This window comes from Symphalangus syndactylus, chromosome 14 (assembly GCF_028878055.3).
Source record: "Symphalangus syndactylus isolate Jambi chromosome 14, NHGRI_mSymSyn1-v2.1_pri, whole genome shotgun sequence".
In the NCBI taxonomy this organism is placed as follows: domain Eukaryota; kingdom Metazoa; phylum Chordata; class Mammalia; order Primates; family Hylobatidae; genus Symphalangus; species Symphalangus syndactylus.
This window is the reverse complement of record NC_072436.2, coordinates 101602574-101621630: the sequence shown is the minus strand read 5'-3', so window position 1 is coordinate 101621630 and position 19057 is coordinate 101602574. Positions and strand designations below refer to the sequence as shown.

The window sequence follows — 19057 nt, the reverse complement described above, 5'->3', positions numbered from 1 at the left end:
GATGGATAAGGCGCTAAAGGCTGAGAGCTGTCGATGGGGGATGGAGGTCGCCCAGCATAGTATAATAACTACTACCAAGGCCTGGTGGGCAGCGCTCCCAACCTAGAGCGGACGATCCCAGGTTGGTGTGAAGCAGGCAGCTTTGACAACGCCAGACCCCTGCTGTCCGGTTCGTCGCGCTGACCCTGCCAATGCAACAAACGCCCAGACCCTCTCTGCACTATGATGAGCAGAGTGGCCCGCTCTCGTTCTGCCCTTCCCTGGAAATGCGCGCAAGAAGGGAGGTGGCAAAAATCACGTCCCCCGGAGGGCTCAGGTAAGGGCTGGGGAGGTCTCGGGTTAAACATTTGGCCCTTTGTTCACCAAGGCAGCAGAGCCCTCGGCGTCCGCAGCTCCTCCTCCCCGACTGCTCCCAGGCGCCAGCGTCTCCCGAGGACAGGCGGCGCGGGCTCGGGCGCCAAGGCTTGGCTGCGGGTCGGGACCCCACGGCCTCGGCGGCGCGCGGCCCCTGCCTTTACCTTGTAGACGTCGCCGTAGGTGCCGCTGCCGATGCGCTGAATCAGCTCGAAGTCCTCCTGCGGGTTCCGGCGGGACAAATCGAAGCCGGGGTTCATGGCGGGTCCCAGGTGCCCCCCGCCTCCCTCCCGGGCAGGGGAGGGGGGGCGCTTAGGGGGCCACACGGAGAGAGGGCGCCGCGGCCGGCCCCCGGCTCCCCCGGCGGTCACAATCGCCCGGCTCCACGCTGCGGCCGCAGACGCCGCCGCCGCGCCGCTCCGCTCACGCCGCAGCGGACGACGACAAGCGGCCCAACGGCCCCCGCCCCCCGCAGCCCGCCGCCGCGCCGAACCCGGTCACACCCACAAGGAGAGGAGAACCCTCGCAGCCCCTGGCTCGGGGTGAAACTCCAACATGGCTTCCGCTTTCGCCGCTCCTCCCCCTCCCCTTACTCCGGCTCCTCCAACCTCCTCCCGGTTTTCCCGACTCCCGCCCGACTGCGCAGCCGCGATCCCGGAGGGAGCGCTCCAGGCCTAGCGCGCACCCGACCCCTTGCGCGTTCCGGCTCCGCGCGCCTGTCAGGCCGGGGCCGGCGGCGGAACAGCTTGGGACCCGAAACGCCTCGGCTTTTCTGCGGACCCGCGCCCGGCCGCTGCTGCCGGACGCTTGAAAAGGTTTGCCTGGCCCAGGGACCGTGGTTAGGACCAGCAGGAAGTGGCTTCTTTTCGTTTCTGATTCCCCTAAAGACAAAGTTGGACCTTGGTCTACCTGGTCCCAGTTCCAAGCAGATAGCATAGTGGTAATAGCCAAGACAGCCAATGTCCCAGCCTTTATTATTTTAGAAGCAGCTACCCATAGGATACCACAGAGTGCTACAGCCTTTCTGGGATTGCGGGGAGGGGTCACTAAACACATCGTGAGGAAAACCCCCAGGAAAAGTGAGCTGTGCGTGCTTGTCCCTGTCCCCGACACTCGGACCCTTGGAGTTGGCCTGCTAGGGTGCAAAGGAGGGCAGGCCAGAAGGGCCGCCAGGGAGGTGTGTGCAGTGGGCAGCGCGTGAAAGCTCCGGGAGGAAAACACGCGGAACAGCTGCTCACCATCCCACGTGGGAGACAGGCAGAGCGCAGAACTAAAGCAGTGATTGACCTCCCTCTTCGAAGAGGGTTGGATTATCAAAGACGGGCGGGGACTGCGCAGGCTGTCAAGCAACCCTGCAAAGAAGGGGTGGAGGGTGGACTAGATCCATTACCGCACCTGAAATATAAACACGTGACGATCCGGAAGTTCTTTAGCTGTGACCTTACCTACCCAAAAACCCCACCCTGCTTAAGACCCAGATTTCGCGTCTTCTGTCTGAGCTATGTGGACTCCAGCTCCGATTGTTAATACTTGCCCAAGAAAGCTTGAGGATAATGGAAGGTTATTTTTCTGTTATCATTGAACTTCCCAATAGACATTTCCAAGAGCTTTAATCAATTAGGTGATGGCCACTTTGGCAATACCACGTTGGAGTTTTGCTTCAGAAATGCTTTCCTAATCCCCTTAGGCACCACACCTTCTAACCACTAATATTCCCTAATACCTCGTGGCTCCTGAGAAACTAGGTCTCATCAAACCTGTTAAGGATAAGTATAATCAAATAATAGTAGAGCAAACTACTTAGAGTTAACTGCTTCATACTTTTTTAAAAAATATTTTCAATCCTTTTGCTTATAGGAAAATTGCATATTTACTAAATTCTCAAGTTGTTTACTTTGAGTATCTGTTTGAAAATGGTTATCTCTTCACCTATACAAGTAGCCTTTCAGTTGTGTAATTTTTAATTATTAAATTTTAATGCATCAGTAATATGAGAATATCACTTAAATTATTGCCTTAGGAGTGCATATCATTGAATATCTTCTAGATGGATCTACCTTCAGGCTCTGGTATCTTGAGAAACTCCTGACTATAAATGTTATTCCATAGCCAAGGATCTTGCTTTTGCTTGTTTAAGGTACTTGCCCAGGATTTCTGATTCCTTCCTTCAGTTTGTCCACATTTGGAGAATTGTTTGGCATCTTTAGGCCAAATGCAAGAATAATTAGCCAAGGATTCAGATAAGCAGACCTGACAAATTATCCCAAATGGGAGCCAAGTCTGCTCTTTTTCTCTGCCTTTTTTTTTTTTTTGAGACGGAGTTTCGCTCTAGTTGTCCAGGCTTGAGTGCAAGGGTGCAATCTTAGCTCACCGCAACCTCCGCCTCCCGGGTTCAAGCGATTCTCCTGCCTCAGCCTCCCGAGTAGCTGGGATCACAGGCATGCAACACCACGCCCAGCTAATTTTTGTATTTTTAGTAGAGACGGGATTTCTCCTTGTTGGTCAGGCTGCTCTTGAACTCCTGACCTCAGGTGATCCACCTGCCTCGGCCTCCTGAAGTGGTGGGATTACAGGCATGAGCCACTGTGCCCGGCCTCTGCCTTTTTAGTGCCAGAAAGCCAAATTCTCAGGACTGAAGGCCGCACAAGAAAGTTCTAATGATTTCAGTGTTTTGTTTGCTGAAATAATAGATTTCATCTATTATTGAATAGATTATCATCTGTCCAAATAACTTTGCATTTGCATCACTAATAAGACTTCTTTCAAAAGGAAAAGACATTTCAGTAGGGCTGGAACAGTCTTTAAAGTTTTGTCTGTTCCATTTTGGCAGGGCCAAGCTAGTCCTTTTGAGAAGAGATGAATTTCCGTGTAAGGGCCTGATTTGCTCTGTGGGTTACAACATAAGTAAAACAACTGCTCACGAAGAAAATATTTTGTTTTTTGTAATGTATTCATATGGCCAATTCCAGTGCCTTTTTCCCTTGTTCTAACAATCTTCAATTTTGCTAGAAGTAACACTAATGATCACACTTTCCTAGAATCAGAGAAAGAGCTTCCCTCTTCTATGATTAGAAGCATTCTTAGAAGTCATCTAATCTTTTTAACTCAGGAACTGCTTCTACAGCATCTCTGCTGGATTTACTGCTGCTTGAATACTTTCAATAAAAGGTGACTCATTGCTTCCCAAAACAACCCACCTCGTTGTGATACAGTGCTAGTAAATTATCATAATAACCAGGAGAAAAGTAGTAATTTCTAACATTGCTAAGTGCTTACAAGATACCAGGAATGGAGCCAAGTATTTTTCATGTATTATTTCATTTAATTTGCACAACAACCTAATGACATAGGTAATACTATCTCCATTTTATGGGGCACAGACAGATTAAGCTGCTCAAGATAACACAGAAGGCTCAAATTTGAACAAAGGCAGTATGACACCAAGGCCAGACTCTTAGCCACTAGTCTATACTCTGCTTAGGTACAATATACTTAAAAAAATTTATCTTATGGTAAGCCAACCTCTACCTCCCTGTAATGTATTTAGAGGCAATGATTATTAGATTCTGGTGGTATTGAATACAGAAAAGAAAAGCCACAATGGCTGGAGTTTACAGTCTCATAAATAGTGTGAGAAGCACAGAGAAGGGGAATTAATGCAGACGGGAGGAAGATTTAGGAATGACCCCTTGGCTGGGCGCGGTGGCTCATGCCTGTAATCCCAGCACTTTGGGAGGCCGAGGCAGGTGGATCACCTGAGGTCAGGAGTTCAAGACCAGCCTGGCCAACATGGTGAAACCCCGTCTCTACTAAAAATACAAAAATTAGCTGGGCGCGGTGGCACGTGCCCTATCATCTCAGCTACTCGGGAGGCTGAGGCAGGAGAATCACTTGAGCCGGGAGGTGGAGGTTGCAGTGAGCTGAGAGTGCGCCATTGCACTCCAGCTTGGGCAACAGAGCAAGACTCCGTCTCAAAAAAAAAAAGGAATAACCCTAAAGCTGAACCTTGAAAAATGCATAGACAGACAAGGGAAAGTGGTGCATGCCAGGCTGGCTGCTTAGCGCCTTGAAGCACCTACCCGTTTAAGTGTCACACAGCAAGGAACACAAAAAGGCCAAGATAGGCAGCAGTCCCCACCTGCCAGCATGTCCAGGCCATCCTTCTGTTGGCCCATCCCCCGTGGGTTTCTGGCTTAGGAACCCCTTGATCCCCTGCACCAGCTCCCAATTTCATCCTCAGGACCTCTTGTCTGACAACTCACTGGAGCCCCTTCTTTGGCCTATTAACCTCAGCCCTCCTCATATAACATACCCCACTCACATTTTCAGTACATTAGCTGCTCTGGAAACAGGATACTGAGCAAGCCTTAGCTCAAAAAAATACTACAAGCAGGTCATCCACCAGGGGAGGAAAATCACACAGAGACATGTATGTGAAATAATATGGCACATGCAACAGATAATTGTGCCTAAATTCTGAAGACAGAGGGAGATGGTGGCAATGGAGCTAAAAAAATCAGATTTCTTTTTTTAATTAAAAAGTTTTTATTTATGGCCAGGCACAGTGGCTCACACCTCTAATCCCAGCACTTTGGGAGGCCGAGGTGGGTGGATCACCTGAGGTCAGGAGTTTGAGACCAGCCTGACCAACATGGTGAAACTCTGTCTCCACTAAAAAAAATACAAAAATTAGCCAGGAGTGATAGCACGTCCCTGTAATCCTAGCTATTCCAGAGGCTGAGGCATGAGAATCGCTTGAACCTGGGAGGAGGAGGTTGCAGGAAGCTGAGATTGCACCACTGCACTCCAGCCTGAGTGACAGAGTGAGACTCTTATCATTTAAAAAAAAATTACTTATGTATTTCATTTCTCCCCAGCTTTAAATTGAGGCATAATGGACAAATAAAAATTGAATGTATTTACAGTGTACAATGTGATGTTTTGATATATGTATATGTTTGGAAATGATTACTGCAGACCAGCTAGAAAAATTTACTTACAAAATTCAAACATGCTTAAGAAAAATTTATACTTTTTTAAAAAAAGTCAGAAACTGGCTTGTGAGGAGCTGGTTTTCAGGTGGGTTGTCATATGTTTAAGCTGTAGAGAGTTCCAAAAGGTTATATAGCCTTACCTAGTACAGCTCTGAACCAGGCTACCTAGATTTAAATCTTCTCTGTTCCCTTACTGAAAAACCTTGGGAAGTTATTTAAAACTATAGCTGTTTTGATTAATCAAAAAGAAAATACATGGAAAAGTAGTGCCTGGCCCTACAGTAACCCCACAAAATATTAATTATTATTATTTTGAGTGTTCTTTTTTCTTTTTTCTTTTTTTTTTTTTTTTTTGAGACAGAGTTTCGCTCTTGTTGCCCAGGCTGGAGTGCAATGGCACAATCTTGGCTCACCGCAACCTCCGCCTCCTGGGTTCAAGCGATTCTCCTGCCTCAGCCTCCTGAGTAGCTGGGATTACAGGCATGCGCCACCATGCCTGGCTAATTTTGTATTTTTAGTAGAGACGGGGTTTCTCCATGTTGGTCAGGCTGGTCTCGAACTCCTGACCTCAAGTGATCCGCCCACCTCGGCCTCCCAAAGTGCTGAGATGACAGGCGTGAGCCACCACGCCCGGCCTATTTTGGTTGTTGTAAAGACATTCTAAAGATGCCAGTCTTATGATGTCAGTTCTAAAGATGACAGTCGTGGAGATGGAGATGAAGATATGATTTAGGAAGCAATTACAATAACATATATAAGAGACCCTGAATTAGGGTCTGGAGTGCTGAGAATCGAGAAGAGAGAAATAACGCAGGAGATCATTGGGAGATGGAATTCACAGGCTTGGGGAAGTGAGGAAGCAGGTGGAGACATTAGTGACTCGCAGGCTTGTGACTCAGGCAATTGGGAGGGTCATGATAGCATTTGCCATAATAAAAGAAACTGGTATAATTTGGGAGAGAGTTTTTGTACTGGGTGAAAGTAGATGATCTGTTTTGTAGCTAAGTTTGAAGTGCTCAACTGGAAATATAAAATTAGTGATAAAAATGTGGATCTGAAATTTAGAAATGATATCAGGGCTAATATTTAGATTTGAGGAGTCATACTTCAGAAAAATTTTTTGGGCATTGATATGGTTTGACTGTGTTCCCACCCAAATATCATCTTGAATTATAGTTCCCATAATCCCCACGTGTGGTGGGAGGGACCTGGTAGGAGGTAATTGAATCATGGGGGTAGTTTCTCCCATGCCATTCTCATGATAGTAAGTTCTCACAAGATCTGAAGGTTTTATAAGGGACTTCTCCCTTCACTCCACTCTCATTCTCTCTCCTGCTGCTATGTGCAGAAGGACATGTTTGCTTCCCTTTCTGCCATGGTTGTAAGTTTCCTGAGGCTCTCCAGCCATAGGGGAACTGTGAGTCAATTAAATATCTCTCCTTTATAAATTATTCAGTCTCGGGTATGTCTTCATAGCAGTGTGAGAATGAACTAATAGAAGCATTGATCATGTGTCAGACACTATATTAGATTATGATGATGCAATAGGGCATGGTCTCTGAACTTGAATTGAGAATACAGAGTTCTCAGTGAAAACTTCAGACAGGTACAGGGAAGCAGAGCCAGAAGGAAATATTAGATGCCCCTGGGGCTAATAATTTGGCTCTTTTTCAAACTAATATATGTTTTTAAATTTTCTTTAAATAAATTTTTTTTTTTTTTTTTGAGACAGGGTCTCACTTTGTTACCCAGGTTGGAGTACAGTGGCATGAACATGACTCACTGAAGGCTTGGCCACCCAGGCTCAAGATATCGTCCCACCTTAGCCTCCTGAGTAGCTGGAACTACAAGCACACACACCACAACCGACTAAGTTCTCTTTATTTTTTGTAGAGATCATGTCCCATGATGTTTCCCAGGCTGGTGTCAAACTCCTGGGCTCATGCGATCCTCCTGTTTTGGCCTCCCAAAGTGCTGAGATTATAGACATGAACTACTGTAACCAGCCTAAACCAGTATTTTAAAAAACAGGTACTCAATATTTATTTACAAATGAGGGAGAGCTCTGCCTTGCTGTGGGTGGAGCTGGGAGTTCTCAAGTGTCAACTTTCAACCACTCTTATTCTGAGCAATTTAGCTCAGTTCTCAGATTTGCATACCTCCAGTAGTGTTTGTCAATGGAGGTTTTATTAGCATTTTGGGTGGAACAATTTTTCCTTGTGTGGGACGATCCCCATGCATCATAATATCCCTGTCTGCCCCATGTCAATACTGCTCCTAGCCATACTGACATCAACAAAAATAGCCACACAAATTTTTGAATGCCCAAGGTTTGGCTGGGTGGGTGGGGGTGTGAGTGGTTGGATGGAGAATGTTTGCCTAACATCTCCCTTGGGAGAACTGTCACCCACACCGATCTGTTTATCAAGGTATTTCTTTCTATCTCATACAGTATATTTGCTGAGAGAAGTTCTGGTATGTAAAATATTATCTGTTTTATTACATTTCCAATGTCCAAATGATGTTGTTTCACTGTCCTCCATAGATTCACAGCCAGCATTCCGCTTCCACCTGCCCCTTATCATATACTTCCTGGGACTACTTAGGAGAGCACCAAATGTAGTCTTTGTAAGTTTTAAAGTCTTCACAGAGGAAGGAACATCTCAGCAGATACTTAAAAGACAAGTAGAGAATTAGCCAGGCAAAAAGGTACACTCCACACACACAAAAAAAACCTAGTTCTGTTTATGGTGAATGTGGTAACAGATGAGTCTGGAATGGTAAGCAGGAACCAGTCCATGATGGAGCATATAAATTGTGTTAAATGATTTGGATTTTTCTCTCTCTTTTTTTTTTTAACTGAGAACAAAAGGGAGCTATTGATGAGTTTTTGGCATGTAAAGAACAAGATCTTATTTGTGACTTGGAAATATTTCACTAGCTGCAGTGTGGAAAATGAATTGGAGACAGGTGGCAAGACTGGAGACATGATATGAGAATAATCAGGAGAACTTTGCAATGGTATAGGTAAGAGAAAATGGTGGCCTGAATTAACATCTGGAGTGCATATCAACATACAGTGATGGTAGTATTTGAAATTGTGGGTTGAGATTAATTCTCATAGGGAAAATGTATGGAATAGGCAGAAAATGGGTTCCTACAAAACTCCAACATTTAGGGTGTGAGCAAAGTAAGGGAATTTAGCAAAAAAGGCCAAGGAGGTGGGACTCAGTGTGATATGTGGTAATGGAATTGTATGGCACCTATTGGAATGAACAGTCAGGTTTCCCTCCAGGGAGGTACTTGCTGTATGGGCTGTGATTAGCTGACAGCCTCCCAGCACCATGCCTTTGGGATCTATCACAGCATTTATACAGAGGTCTCCCTTTCTCTAGATCCTCCCAGCCAATGCCTGAGCATGGCTATTGCTTTCCAATGTAGTTTCTTCTGATGGGCAATCTTTGCTCTGGGGTCCCCACTGGCCTAATTGAGCCTTCCTCAGAGCCGCCTTGCAGATAGACTCTACTCAATTCTTCCTTTTCCTGTTCCCTTTATGGTATTAAGATGTGGATTGCAATCTGACATTCTTCCCTCCTACTGCTACTTTTCCTCTTTATCCTTCACAAGTGTTTTCACAGATTTCTTGCACTTCAATTCAATCTTACTATCTACTGAAGTAGTACAAATGGTACCAATGAAACAAAAGAGGAAATTTTAAGGAGAGTGGATCAACAGTGTTAAATACCAAAGAGAGACTGGGAAAGAGGGGGACAGAAAAGTATCGTTAGTTGTCATTATGGAGATCAATGCTAACCTTAACTATCAAAGTTCATATTTTCTCTTCTGCTGTTGTGTCTCCTCTTAGTTATATTCTCCCAAATCCCCTTCAGCCTTTCTCATACATCATGAACTCTATACATCTCATCTGGACCCCTTCGTATGGACACATTTAACTTGTTAATATCTTTCAGAGTAAACTCTGGCAAAGAACTGAGCTCAGTATTCCAAATGCAGTCTGGTCATTCTTTACTATGGGGGGATTATAACTACCTATTACTGGAACACTTTATTATAGCCTAAACTTTTATCCAATTTTTTTATAGCCCAACAAACTCAGGGTCACTGTACTGCTCGACTCTGGAAGATGCCATTCATACTGTTATCTATAATTCTAAAATCCTCAACCCCAACCTGGCCCCTTGGTCCTGATCAAGAAAAATCTCCAAAAATCGTATTTGCCCTCCTCTAAGATCATCAGAAGTGTTCTTGAACCCACGCTGTCATAAAGTGTCAGGGACAAGAAACCTGGTCTCATGCATCTCACTGTGAAGTTTCTGCCCTGACATCAATCTAAGGCTAGATGTTATCTTCTCACCCCCAGGCAAATATACCACCACCACCAACAAAACTGAGCACCCAGTACCTGTACGTTATATTGCTACCAGCTGAGATCTTGAAAACACAAAAGAATTATCTAGACAAGAATCTTTCATCTTCTTGGGAAGCCAAGATTTTAAATGATATCTTTTCAGACTCATCCAGTCCTAGAGCATACAGGCTACATCAAAAATAGACAACAAAATATGGTCATGTACCGTATGACAACATTTCAGTCAACAACAGGCTGCATATATGACAGTGGTCCCATAAGATTATAATGGAGCTGAAAAATTCCTGTTGTCTACTGATATCATAGCTGGTGTAACGTAGTAGTGCAACGCATTGCTCACATATTTGTAGTGATGTAAAACCTACTGTGCTGCCAGTCATGTAAGCGTTCAGTGCATATAATTATGTGTAGTTCATAATACTTGATAATGATAATATATGACTGTTATTGGTTTATGTATTTACTATACTATTTATCCTTATTTTAGAGTGTATTCCTCCTACTTATTTAAAAAAAAAAGTTAACTGTAAAAGAGCTTCAGGCAGGTCCTTCAGGAAGCATCCAGAAGAAGGCATTGTTATCGCAGGATATGACAGGTCCGTGTGTGTTATTGTCCCTAAAGATTTTCCAGTGGGGTCCAGGCGTGGAGACATATGCCTCTAATCCCAGCACTTTGGGAGGCTGACACAGGAGGATTGCTTGAGCCTAGGCGTTCAAGACCAGGCTGGGCAACATAGCGAGATCTTGTCTCAAAAAAGTTTTTTAAAAAACCTTCCAGTGGGACAAGATGTGAAGGTGGAAGACGGTGATATTGATGATCCTGACCCTTTATAAGCCTAGGCCAATGTATGTGTTTCTGTGTTAGTTTTTAACAAAAGTATTTTAAAAGTAAAAAAAAAAGAAAAAAATTTAAAAATACAAAAATGCTTGTAGAATAAGTATATAAAGAAAGAAAAGACTGAACATGGTGGGATGCATCTGTAATCCCAGCTACATGAGAGGCTGAGGCAGAAGGATCATTTGAGTCCAGGAGTTCAAGACTAGCCCTAAAAGAAAATATTTTTGTACAGCTATATCATGTGTATGTTTTAAGCCAAGTGTTGTTACGAGTTAACTTTTTTTTTAATTTAAAAGTATATAAAGAGGTAGTGGCTCACTCCTGTAATCTCAGCATTTTGGGAAGCTGAGATAGGAGGATTGCTTGAGCCCAGGAGTTTAAGACCAGCCTGGGCAACACAGGGAGACCCCATGTCTATAAAAAATTAAAAAAAATTAACCAGGCCTGGTAGTGCATGCCTGTGGTCCCAGCTATTCAGGAAGTTGAGGTGGGAGGATCACTCAAATCTAGGAGTTTGAGGCTGCAGTGAGCTGTGATTGTGCCACTGCACTCCAGCCTAGGTGACAGAGCAAGGCCCTGTCTCAAAAAACAAACAAATAAAATTGCAGTAAACTAAGATTAATCTATTATTGAAAAAAATTGTATAAATTTAGTATAGCCTAAGTATACAGTGTTTATAAAGTCTACAGTAGTATACAGTAATGTCCTAGGCCTTCACATTCACTCACTACTCACTCACTGACTCACCCAGAGCAACTTCCAGTCCTGCAAGCTCTGTTCATGTGAAGTGTACTATATAAGGGTACCATTTTTTAATCTTTCATATTGTGTTTTTCACTATGTCTTTTTCCATGTTGATATACACAAATACCATTGTGTAACAATTGCCTACAGTATTCAATACAGCAACAGGCAGTACAGGTTTGTGGCTTAGGAGCATTAGGCTACACCATATAGCCTAGATGTGAGGTAGGCTCTACCCTCTAGGTTTGTGTAAGTACACTCTATGATTTTCATACAACAATGAAATCACACAATGACACATTTCTCAGAATGTATCCCTGTCATTGAGCGATGCATGACTATATTGAAGAACGCTAAGGAAGTACACACTGCTAAGAGACAGACTGAGGGATGGTTGAGATCTTTTTTTAATAAAATCTTGCTTATATTTATCTGTTATACCATGATATATTAGAGCATAGTGTTTCCCTGATTCCATTTTACATAACATCCAGCCTAGAATTCCCCTCAGATGCCTCTGCTGAAGAGGTGTTTCCCTGTGTCCTAGTTCCCAAATACAGAGCGCTGTTGGGCCAGACCGACCTGGCCCAGAACAAATATAGTCACATACATTGTGTTTCCAGAGTTGCTCACTGCCCCAGAGTCATATCCCGCTGGCCTTTTCACTAGAAGCTTTATTGTACGTTACTATTTCTCTCCTTGGAGGACTTCACCCCTGCACAACAAAACCTGTATGATAGTAAAGCAAATCTATTTGTAGATTTAGAAAGTTCATCTTTTTTGAAAAAAATCATCCACTAATTTGTTTTAAACCTGGATTGGAGTTTTTCTTTCTCAAAACAGATTAAAACTGGAAATAAAAGCTCAGTTAAGGCCGGGCATAGTGGCTCATGCTTGTAATCCCAACACTTTGGGAGGCCAAGGCAGGCACATCACAAGGTCGGGAGCTCAAGACCAGCCTGACCAACATGGTGAAACCTCATCTCTACTAAAAATACAAAAATTAGCAGGGCGTGGTGGCACGCGCCTGTAATCTCAGCTACTCAGGAGGCTGAGGCAGGAGAATCACTTGAACCTGGGAGGCAGAGGTTGCAGTGAGCCAAGATCGTGCCATTGCACTCCAGCCTGGGCTACAGAGCGAGACTCTGCCTCAAAAAAAACAAAACAGCCAGGCGCGGTGGCTCACGCATGTAATCCCAGCACATTGGGAGGCCGAGACGGGCGGATCACGAGGTCAGGAGATCGAGACCATCCTAGCTAACACGGTGAAACCCTGTCTCCGCTAAAAATACAAAAATAAAGCTGGGCATGGTGGTGGGTGCCTGTAGTCCCCAGCCACTCGGGAGGCTGAGGCAGGAGAATGGTGTGAACCCGGGAGGCGGAGCTTGCAGTGAGCCAAGATGGCGCCACTGCACTCCAGCCTGGGCGACAGAGCGAGACTCCGTCTCAAAAACAAGCAAACAAATGAAAAAAAACTCAGTTAAAATAGTTCAAATACCAGGAGTTTTCCATTACTCCTATTCCCTGCTCACAGTTCAAGGTCAATGGGAAGACAACTCATTTCTCAAACTGACCCAGATCTCTGCACCAGGAAACAGATCCATTTGCTGAGTCTGAGCTCATGGCAAAGCCTGTCTAAATCAAGGTATGCCTCTTCTTCTTCTTCTTCTTTTTTTTTTTTTTTTTTTTTTTTTTGAGACGGAGTCTCACTCTGTTGCCAGGCTGGAGTGCTATGGCTCGATCTCGGCTCACTGCAACCTCCACCTCCCGGGTTCAAGTGATTCCTGTGCCTCAGCTGGGACTATAGGCACGTGTCACAACGCTTGGCTAATTTTTTGTATTTTAGTAGACACAGGGTTTCACCATGTTGTCCAGGATGGACTTAATCTCCTGACCTCGTGATCCACCTGCCTCAGCCTCCCAAAGTGTTGGGATTATAGGCGTGAGCCACCGTGCCCTGCCAAGGTATGCCTCTTCTTAGTATTAGAGCCAGACCTTCAGCCTGGGATCATATCATCTGGGTTACTTAGAGATACTTTAAAAATATATGAATCTTTTTTTTTTTTTTGAGACAGAGTTTTCTTCTTGTTGCCCAGGCTGGAGTGCAGTGGCGCAATCTCGGCTCACTGCAACCTCCACCTCCAGGGTCCAAGCAATTCTCCTGCCTCAGCCTCCTGAGTAGCTGGATTGTAGGCATGCGCCACCACGCCCAGCTAATTTTTTGTATTTTTAGTAGAGACAGGGTTTCATCATGTTGGCCAGGCAGGTCTCGAACTCCCGACCTCAAGTGATCCACCTTCCTCAGCCTCCCAAAGTGCAGGGATTACAAGTGTTAGCCATCGTGCCTGGCCAAAAATATATATCTTTAAATTAGTAGTTAAACATAAATTAATAGTTAAATTGTAGTATGACCTCTCTCAGCTAAGCATCTGATACTATCAGGATAGTTTTAACATGTGTTGATGGAATAATTGTTCTCATTGTAAAAGAAACAAAAGGAAGGAAATTCATGAAAGTTTCCCCACCACTTTGTATTTTATTTACAAATGGTTAAGCTTGTATATGAAATTTGTGAATAGCCTCTTTCAAATTTAAGTGTGGAGCTTCTTATGGTCAGTCTGTGTCTATCTCAATGTCTGGAAATGTTTCTATGAACCTGTACTGCCTAAAAGCATAACACTTTTGCATTGCTGATGCCAGTATTTAGGGTTTATGTATCCTCTCACCTAAGGAGAGCATTATTCTGTCGTTCCACATAAACTCAAAACACCTATCTGCAAATCTGAGTGCAGTGTGTTGTCTGCTATGTGGTGTGCAAACTCTTAATTAGTGTCTCTGGCCCCAGTCTCTTCCTCTTCTCATAATAGCACACCTGGACAATAAACATGCTTCCAGAATGCCAACGATGGAAATACGGAAGTTCCAAGGTGAAGCTAAATTTGGAATAAATGTGAGTTTACATTTAGCCAGGTTGACTTTGAGGAGATGAGAGGGCATTCAAGGAGGAGCTATTACAAGGATAAGGACAGATTCTGAATACGAAGTATAAGAGGGTAAATTGAGCCATACAAATAGAGACCATAGTTGGAGTCATGAGATTTACGAATGGGGTCTGAGGGTGTAGAGCAATGTGAGCAACGTTTTTTCTTTCTTCTTTATTTTTTCTTTTTAAACAAGGGGCTCTTAAAAGTAACAGAGGTGGACCATGTTTTTTTAAACATTGAAAGTGAAAATAATGTCACTGAATTCAATGACAAAAATGTATGCTTTAGGATGATTTCATGAAGTATGACTATTCTTCCTCCAGGCAAGTGTTTTCTGGCATTTCCTTGATACATATCTGGCATAGGATTTAAGGGATAGATAGTGGAGGTCCGAGTGGAGAACTGAGAGAAGAAGGGGAACCAGAGAAGAGCTGTCAACTTTCAAAATGTTGGAAGAAGGAAGAAGGGAGAAAATAAGCAAAAGTTCAACAAACTGAGTACTTGTGAAAGAGATTGTGGGTTTATGTTTGAGGACTAAAGAGAATAGAATAGAACTCAAGTGTGGCTCTATAAAATGAATGGGTTCCTCTTTGATGTTTTTTTTTCAGAGTTGGAAGTAAAAGTTAGAATACCTTTTTAAAATTACTATGTATCTTGGCTGGGAGTGATGGCTCATGCCTGTAATCCCAGCACTTTGGTAGGCCAAGGCAGGTGGATCACCTGAGGTCAGGAGTTTGAGACCAGCCTGGCCAACATGGCGAAACCCCGTCTCTACTAAAAATATAAAAATTAGCTGGGCATGGCGGCACGTGCCTGTAATCCTAGCTACTTGGGAGGCTGAGGCAGGAGAATGGTGTGACGCCTCAGGAGGCGGACGTTGCAGTGAGCTGACATTGCGCCACTGCACTCCAGTCTGGGCAACAGAGTGAGACTCTGTCTCAAAAATCAATCAATCAGTCAATAAAAATAAAATAAAATAACTACATATCTCTACATGTGACTCTGAGCAGAGTCTCAGGCATGTGAGACTCCAGGATTTATTAGGGCTATAAGAAGAATGCCAATGAGAAACTTGGCAATGCTTTTGAACCACTAAAGTGTTATCTGGTCACATCTAAGATGTCACAACACAGAAGCAGCTTTCTAATCTTTTATAACTTAATTTGCATGGCTCTTTAGAGTTTATAAATGTCTTCACATTTATGTCTTATTTTATCTTTGGAATGACTTCCTGAATTATTATCATCCATAATTTGTAAATGGGAAAATTGAAGCTTAGAGAAGTAAACTAGAAGCATATCAGAGTTTATAATTAGTTCCAGTCAATTTAACATCTACTGAGCCTTGATCTGAGTTTCAGGTTGTACTAGATACCGGGGATGCGAAAGTCAATAAAATGTGCAACCAGTCCTCAACCATTACACCATTACTTTCTTTGCTTTTCCCAAATTCTCTCCCGGAGGTTTGATATCCACCCTTCCCTTGGGTTGGGCTGGTTCATAGTGAGATACGATACTGAGCATCACCTACACAAACACCAGCTTACAGGAAGTATTGACTCCAGGGTACTCTGGAAGTTCCACACCTATGATGTAGTTAGCAGAATTGCAAAAGTGGTTCATGCCTGTAATCCCTATGTTTTGGGAGGCCAAGTCAGGAGGATCGCTTGAGGCCAGAAGTTTAAGGCTATAGTGAGCTATTAGTTGTGCCACTGTACTCTTAAGTGAGACCCTGTATCTAAAAATGAAAAATAAAAACAATTGCAAAGGTAAAGAAGATCAGGGAGCTCTTATACAACCACATTAGAAGGCAATTCAGCAAAATCTAATCAGCTAAAGATATCTTTATTGTACAATCTAGCAATTTCACTTCTCCATGTGGAAAGTCTCCCTTAAACATACAAGGAGACGGGTAAATGAATGTTCATTGAAGTATCATGTATAACAGAAAAATAATTGGAAATGATGTAAGTTTCCATCCACCTGAGAATGGATAAGTAAATTGTTTTGTGATCACACAGTGGAATACTACATATTAGTTAAAATGAATGAACTAGAACTGGAACTAAAATATTCATAAATCTCAAAAAATGCAATACTGAGTGATAAAGTAGCAGAAAATAAAGTAAGCTACTGATTACACTAAGTTTAAACACACGAAACAATACTAGATATTTCTATGTGTGATAAGCATTTTAGAATATCCATGGTAATAATAAAAAACATCATATTCAAGATATTTGTAATATCCTGTTAAGGAAAAAAAGATTATCATATAGCATGCAGAAGGCTTTAGCTGATTCACTTCAAAAAAAAGAATCTGAAGCAAATATTGCACCAGTTAATACTTGACAAAGATGAGTAGGGAGGAAAAAAAGAGCTTGTTATTATTTTCTATATGTTGATGCTTGAAATATTTCATTTAAAGATGTATATGGCTCCTAGACTTTGGAATTCTTGGCTTTTGTGATTTTTTTTATGTGTGTGTGTGTGCAGAATTTTCTTTTTTTTCCTCTTCCCATGTTGAAATTCCATCCATTCTTTGATAACTAGCTTGTCTCACCACCTTATTGAGAATTTCCATGATGACTTTGTCAGTTCACAGTGTGTTCTCCTTTTTTTTTTTTAGATTTATTTATTTATTTAGAGATAGGGCCCTACTCTGTCACCCAGGCTGGAGGGCAGTGGTACAATCATAGCTCATTGCAGCCTCAAACTCCTGGGCTCAAGTGATCCTCCTGCCTTAGCTTCTCAAGTAGCCAGACTACAGGCACGTACTACCATGCCTGGCTAATTAAAAATTTTATTTATTTATTTTTTTATAGAGGCAGAGTCTTGCTTTGTTGTCCAGGCTAATCTTGAACTCCTAAGCTCAAGTGATCCTCCCGCCTTGGCCTCCCAAAGTGCTGAGACTACAGGTATGAGCAACCATGCCCAGCCTTCTCCTTTTTAAAACCCCTTCTAAGTGTATAAAGTTCTCTTGTATATATGTTTGTATCACTAGATTTTTTTGATGTTGTTGGTTAAATATATATTGTCTTGCATTACTATTTGACTTTAATATACATAAATCTTGTTTCTCCAATTATATTGTAAAAAGTCTTAAGAGCAGGGACAATGTCTTCAGCTTTGTTCATTCTTCCACAGTGCCCAGCAGAGCCTAACCAAATACCTATTAAAGTAAAGTGGTATTTTTACCAATAATTATAACTCTTCCTACAAAACCTTTACATAGAAAGTTTAAAATAATAATTTGAGCTACATTTGCTTTTATTTTCCCAGAGAGAGAATGCTAATGAGCTGTGAAATGACCAAAGATCTGGCAGCAGAAGGGAAAAGAAAAAATAACAGGTTTGTATATTATACATTCTGGATAATCAGCTCTTGAATGATTAAGTGTGGAATACGTCTTATGGGGAAAAGAAGATTTTTAAAACTCATTTTGGCCCGGCATGGTGGGTCACGCCTCTAATCCCAGCACTTTATGGGAGGCCGAGACGGGTGGATCACGAGGTCAGGAGATTGAGACCATCCTGGCTAACACGGTGAAACCCCATCTCTACTAAAAATACAAAAAATTAGCCGGGCATGGTGGTGGGCGCCTGTAGTCACAGCTACTCGGGAGGCTGAGGCAGGAGAATGGCGTGCACCCGGGAGGCGGAGTCTGCAGTGAGCCGAGATCGCGCCACTGCACTCCAGCCTGGGTGACAGAGCGAGACTCCGTCTCAAAAAAAAAAAAAAAACAAAAAAAAAACCTCATTTTATGACCATGGAATTGTTGTATTGATCATTGCCAGTTTTCAGATGATCCTATGCCAAACTTACACATTATTTTGGAAAAACACCATTCTCTTATGATATGTCGTATAACTACATACAAATGTACCTTGTGATTGTTCTGCCTTCACATCAATATTTATTGGACTAGACCTGGAAATGGTGGTCTGGGAGGACTAAGAAACAAATATTATTCCACCTGTGTAACCAGGAAGGGTTTTGAAGAAAAAAAATTACCTTGAGTTCAATTCACTCTTGGTACATCTTGTAAAAAGTGCTTGCGGCTTGAAGCAACCACTTGAAATTAAGGTTTGCCTGAAACCTCAGAATGAAGTTTAGTCTAGTCCAGATGAAAGCTAAAGAGCACAGGAAATAGTAAGAGGTCTGGACTACATTGTCTCTCCTTGGAATTGAAAATTGGTATCTAAGAAGAAGACACACTTAGGAATCAGTATTGTTAGGGACTTTTAGCAAAAGGGGCAGTTGCCATGGTCTAGGTCAAAATTACCACCGTTTAGTCCCTGGAGATTTTCATAATGGACCTTTGTAATGTTTTATTAAACCAAGTCACCATCTCCTTGTTCTTTGGGATAGGTGCTGCAACACCCAACATAGAGTTCCCTAAATTAAACTTTACCTACATCTGTATTTATGAGTGCATTTTAAACTTTGCAGTGTATTTCAGGGAGAGTATATCTCTGGAAATTATTACTCCCCTCTAGCTCTATGTCATTTGCCTGGCAAAGAAATCAAAAAGCACAAAAATATCTTGCAATTTGGTGAGAGATTATATAGTCCTTCATGTTCACCCCATTTGTAGATATTAATCTTGAAACAAAATCCTAAAGCAACATGACCAGAGTATTATTGCAGTCATCATGAGCCTTATCATTGGTCTCTGCAGTTTTTTTCTTTTCTCAAATAAATAGAAGCAAGAAAAATAATGGTATATAGAGAATACATATTATTAATATATT

The 19057-nt window shown here is 42.7% G+C and overlaps 1 protein-coding gene and 1 long non-coding RNA gene across 6 annotated transcripts in view; one reads left to right on the top strand and one right to left on the bottom strand.

Annotated features, from left to right (window-relative positions):
* The window catches only part of MAP4K3 (mitogen-activated protein kinase kinase kinase kinase 3), a 188055-nt gene extending 187406 nt beyond the window's left edge, over positions 1-649 (bottom strand). For all 3 annotated transcript variants that reach the window (XM_055243023.2, XM_055243024.2, XM_055243025.2), the window contains exon 1: positions 519-649. In XM_055243023.2, the coding sequence (XP_055098998.1) occupies positions 519-614 (96 nt within the window). In that variant the 5' untranslated portion in view covers positions 615-649. The remainder of the gene's footprint in view (positions 1-518) is intronic.
* A 231-nt stretch (positions 650-880) lies between these two features.
* Positions 881-19057, top strand: part of LOC129462753 (uncharacterized) — a 150154-nt gene continuing 131977 nt past the window's right edge. For all 3 annotated transcript variants that reach the window (XR_010115763.1, XR_010115765.1, XR_010115764.1), the window contains exons 1-3: positions 881-1169; positions 17129-17221; positions 17586-17654. This is a non-coding gene — a long non-coding RNA (uncharacterized lncRNA). The remainder of the gene's footprint in view (positions 1170-17128; positions 17222-17585; positions 17655-19057) is intronic.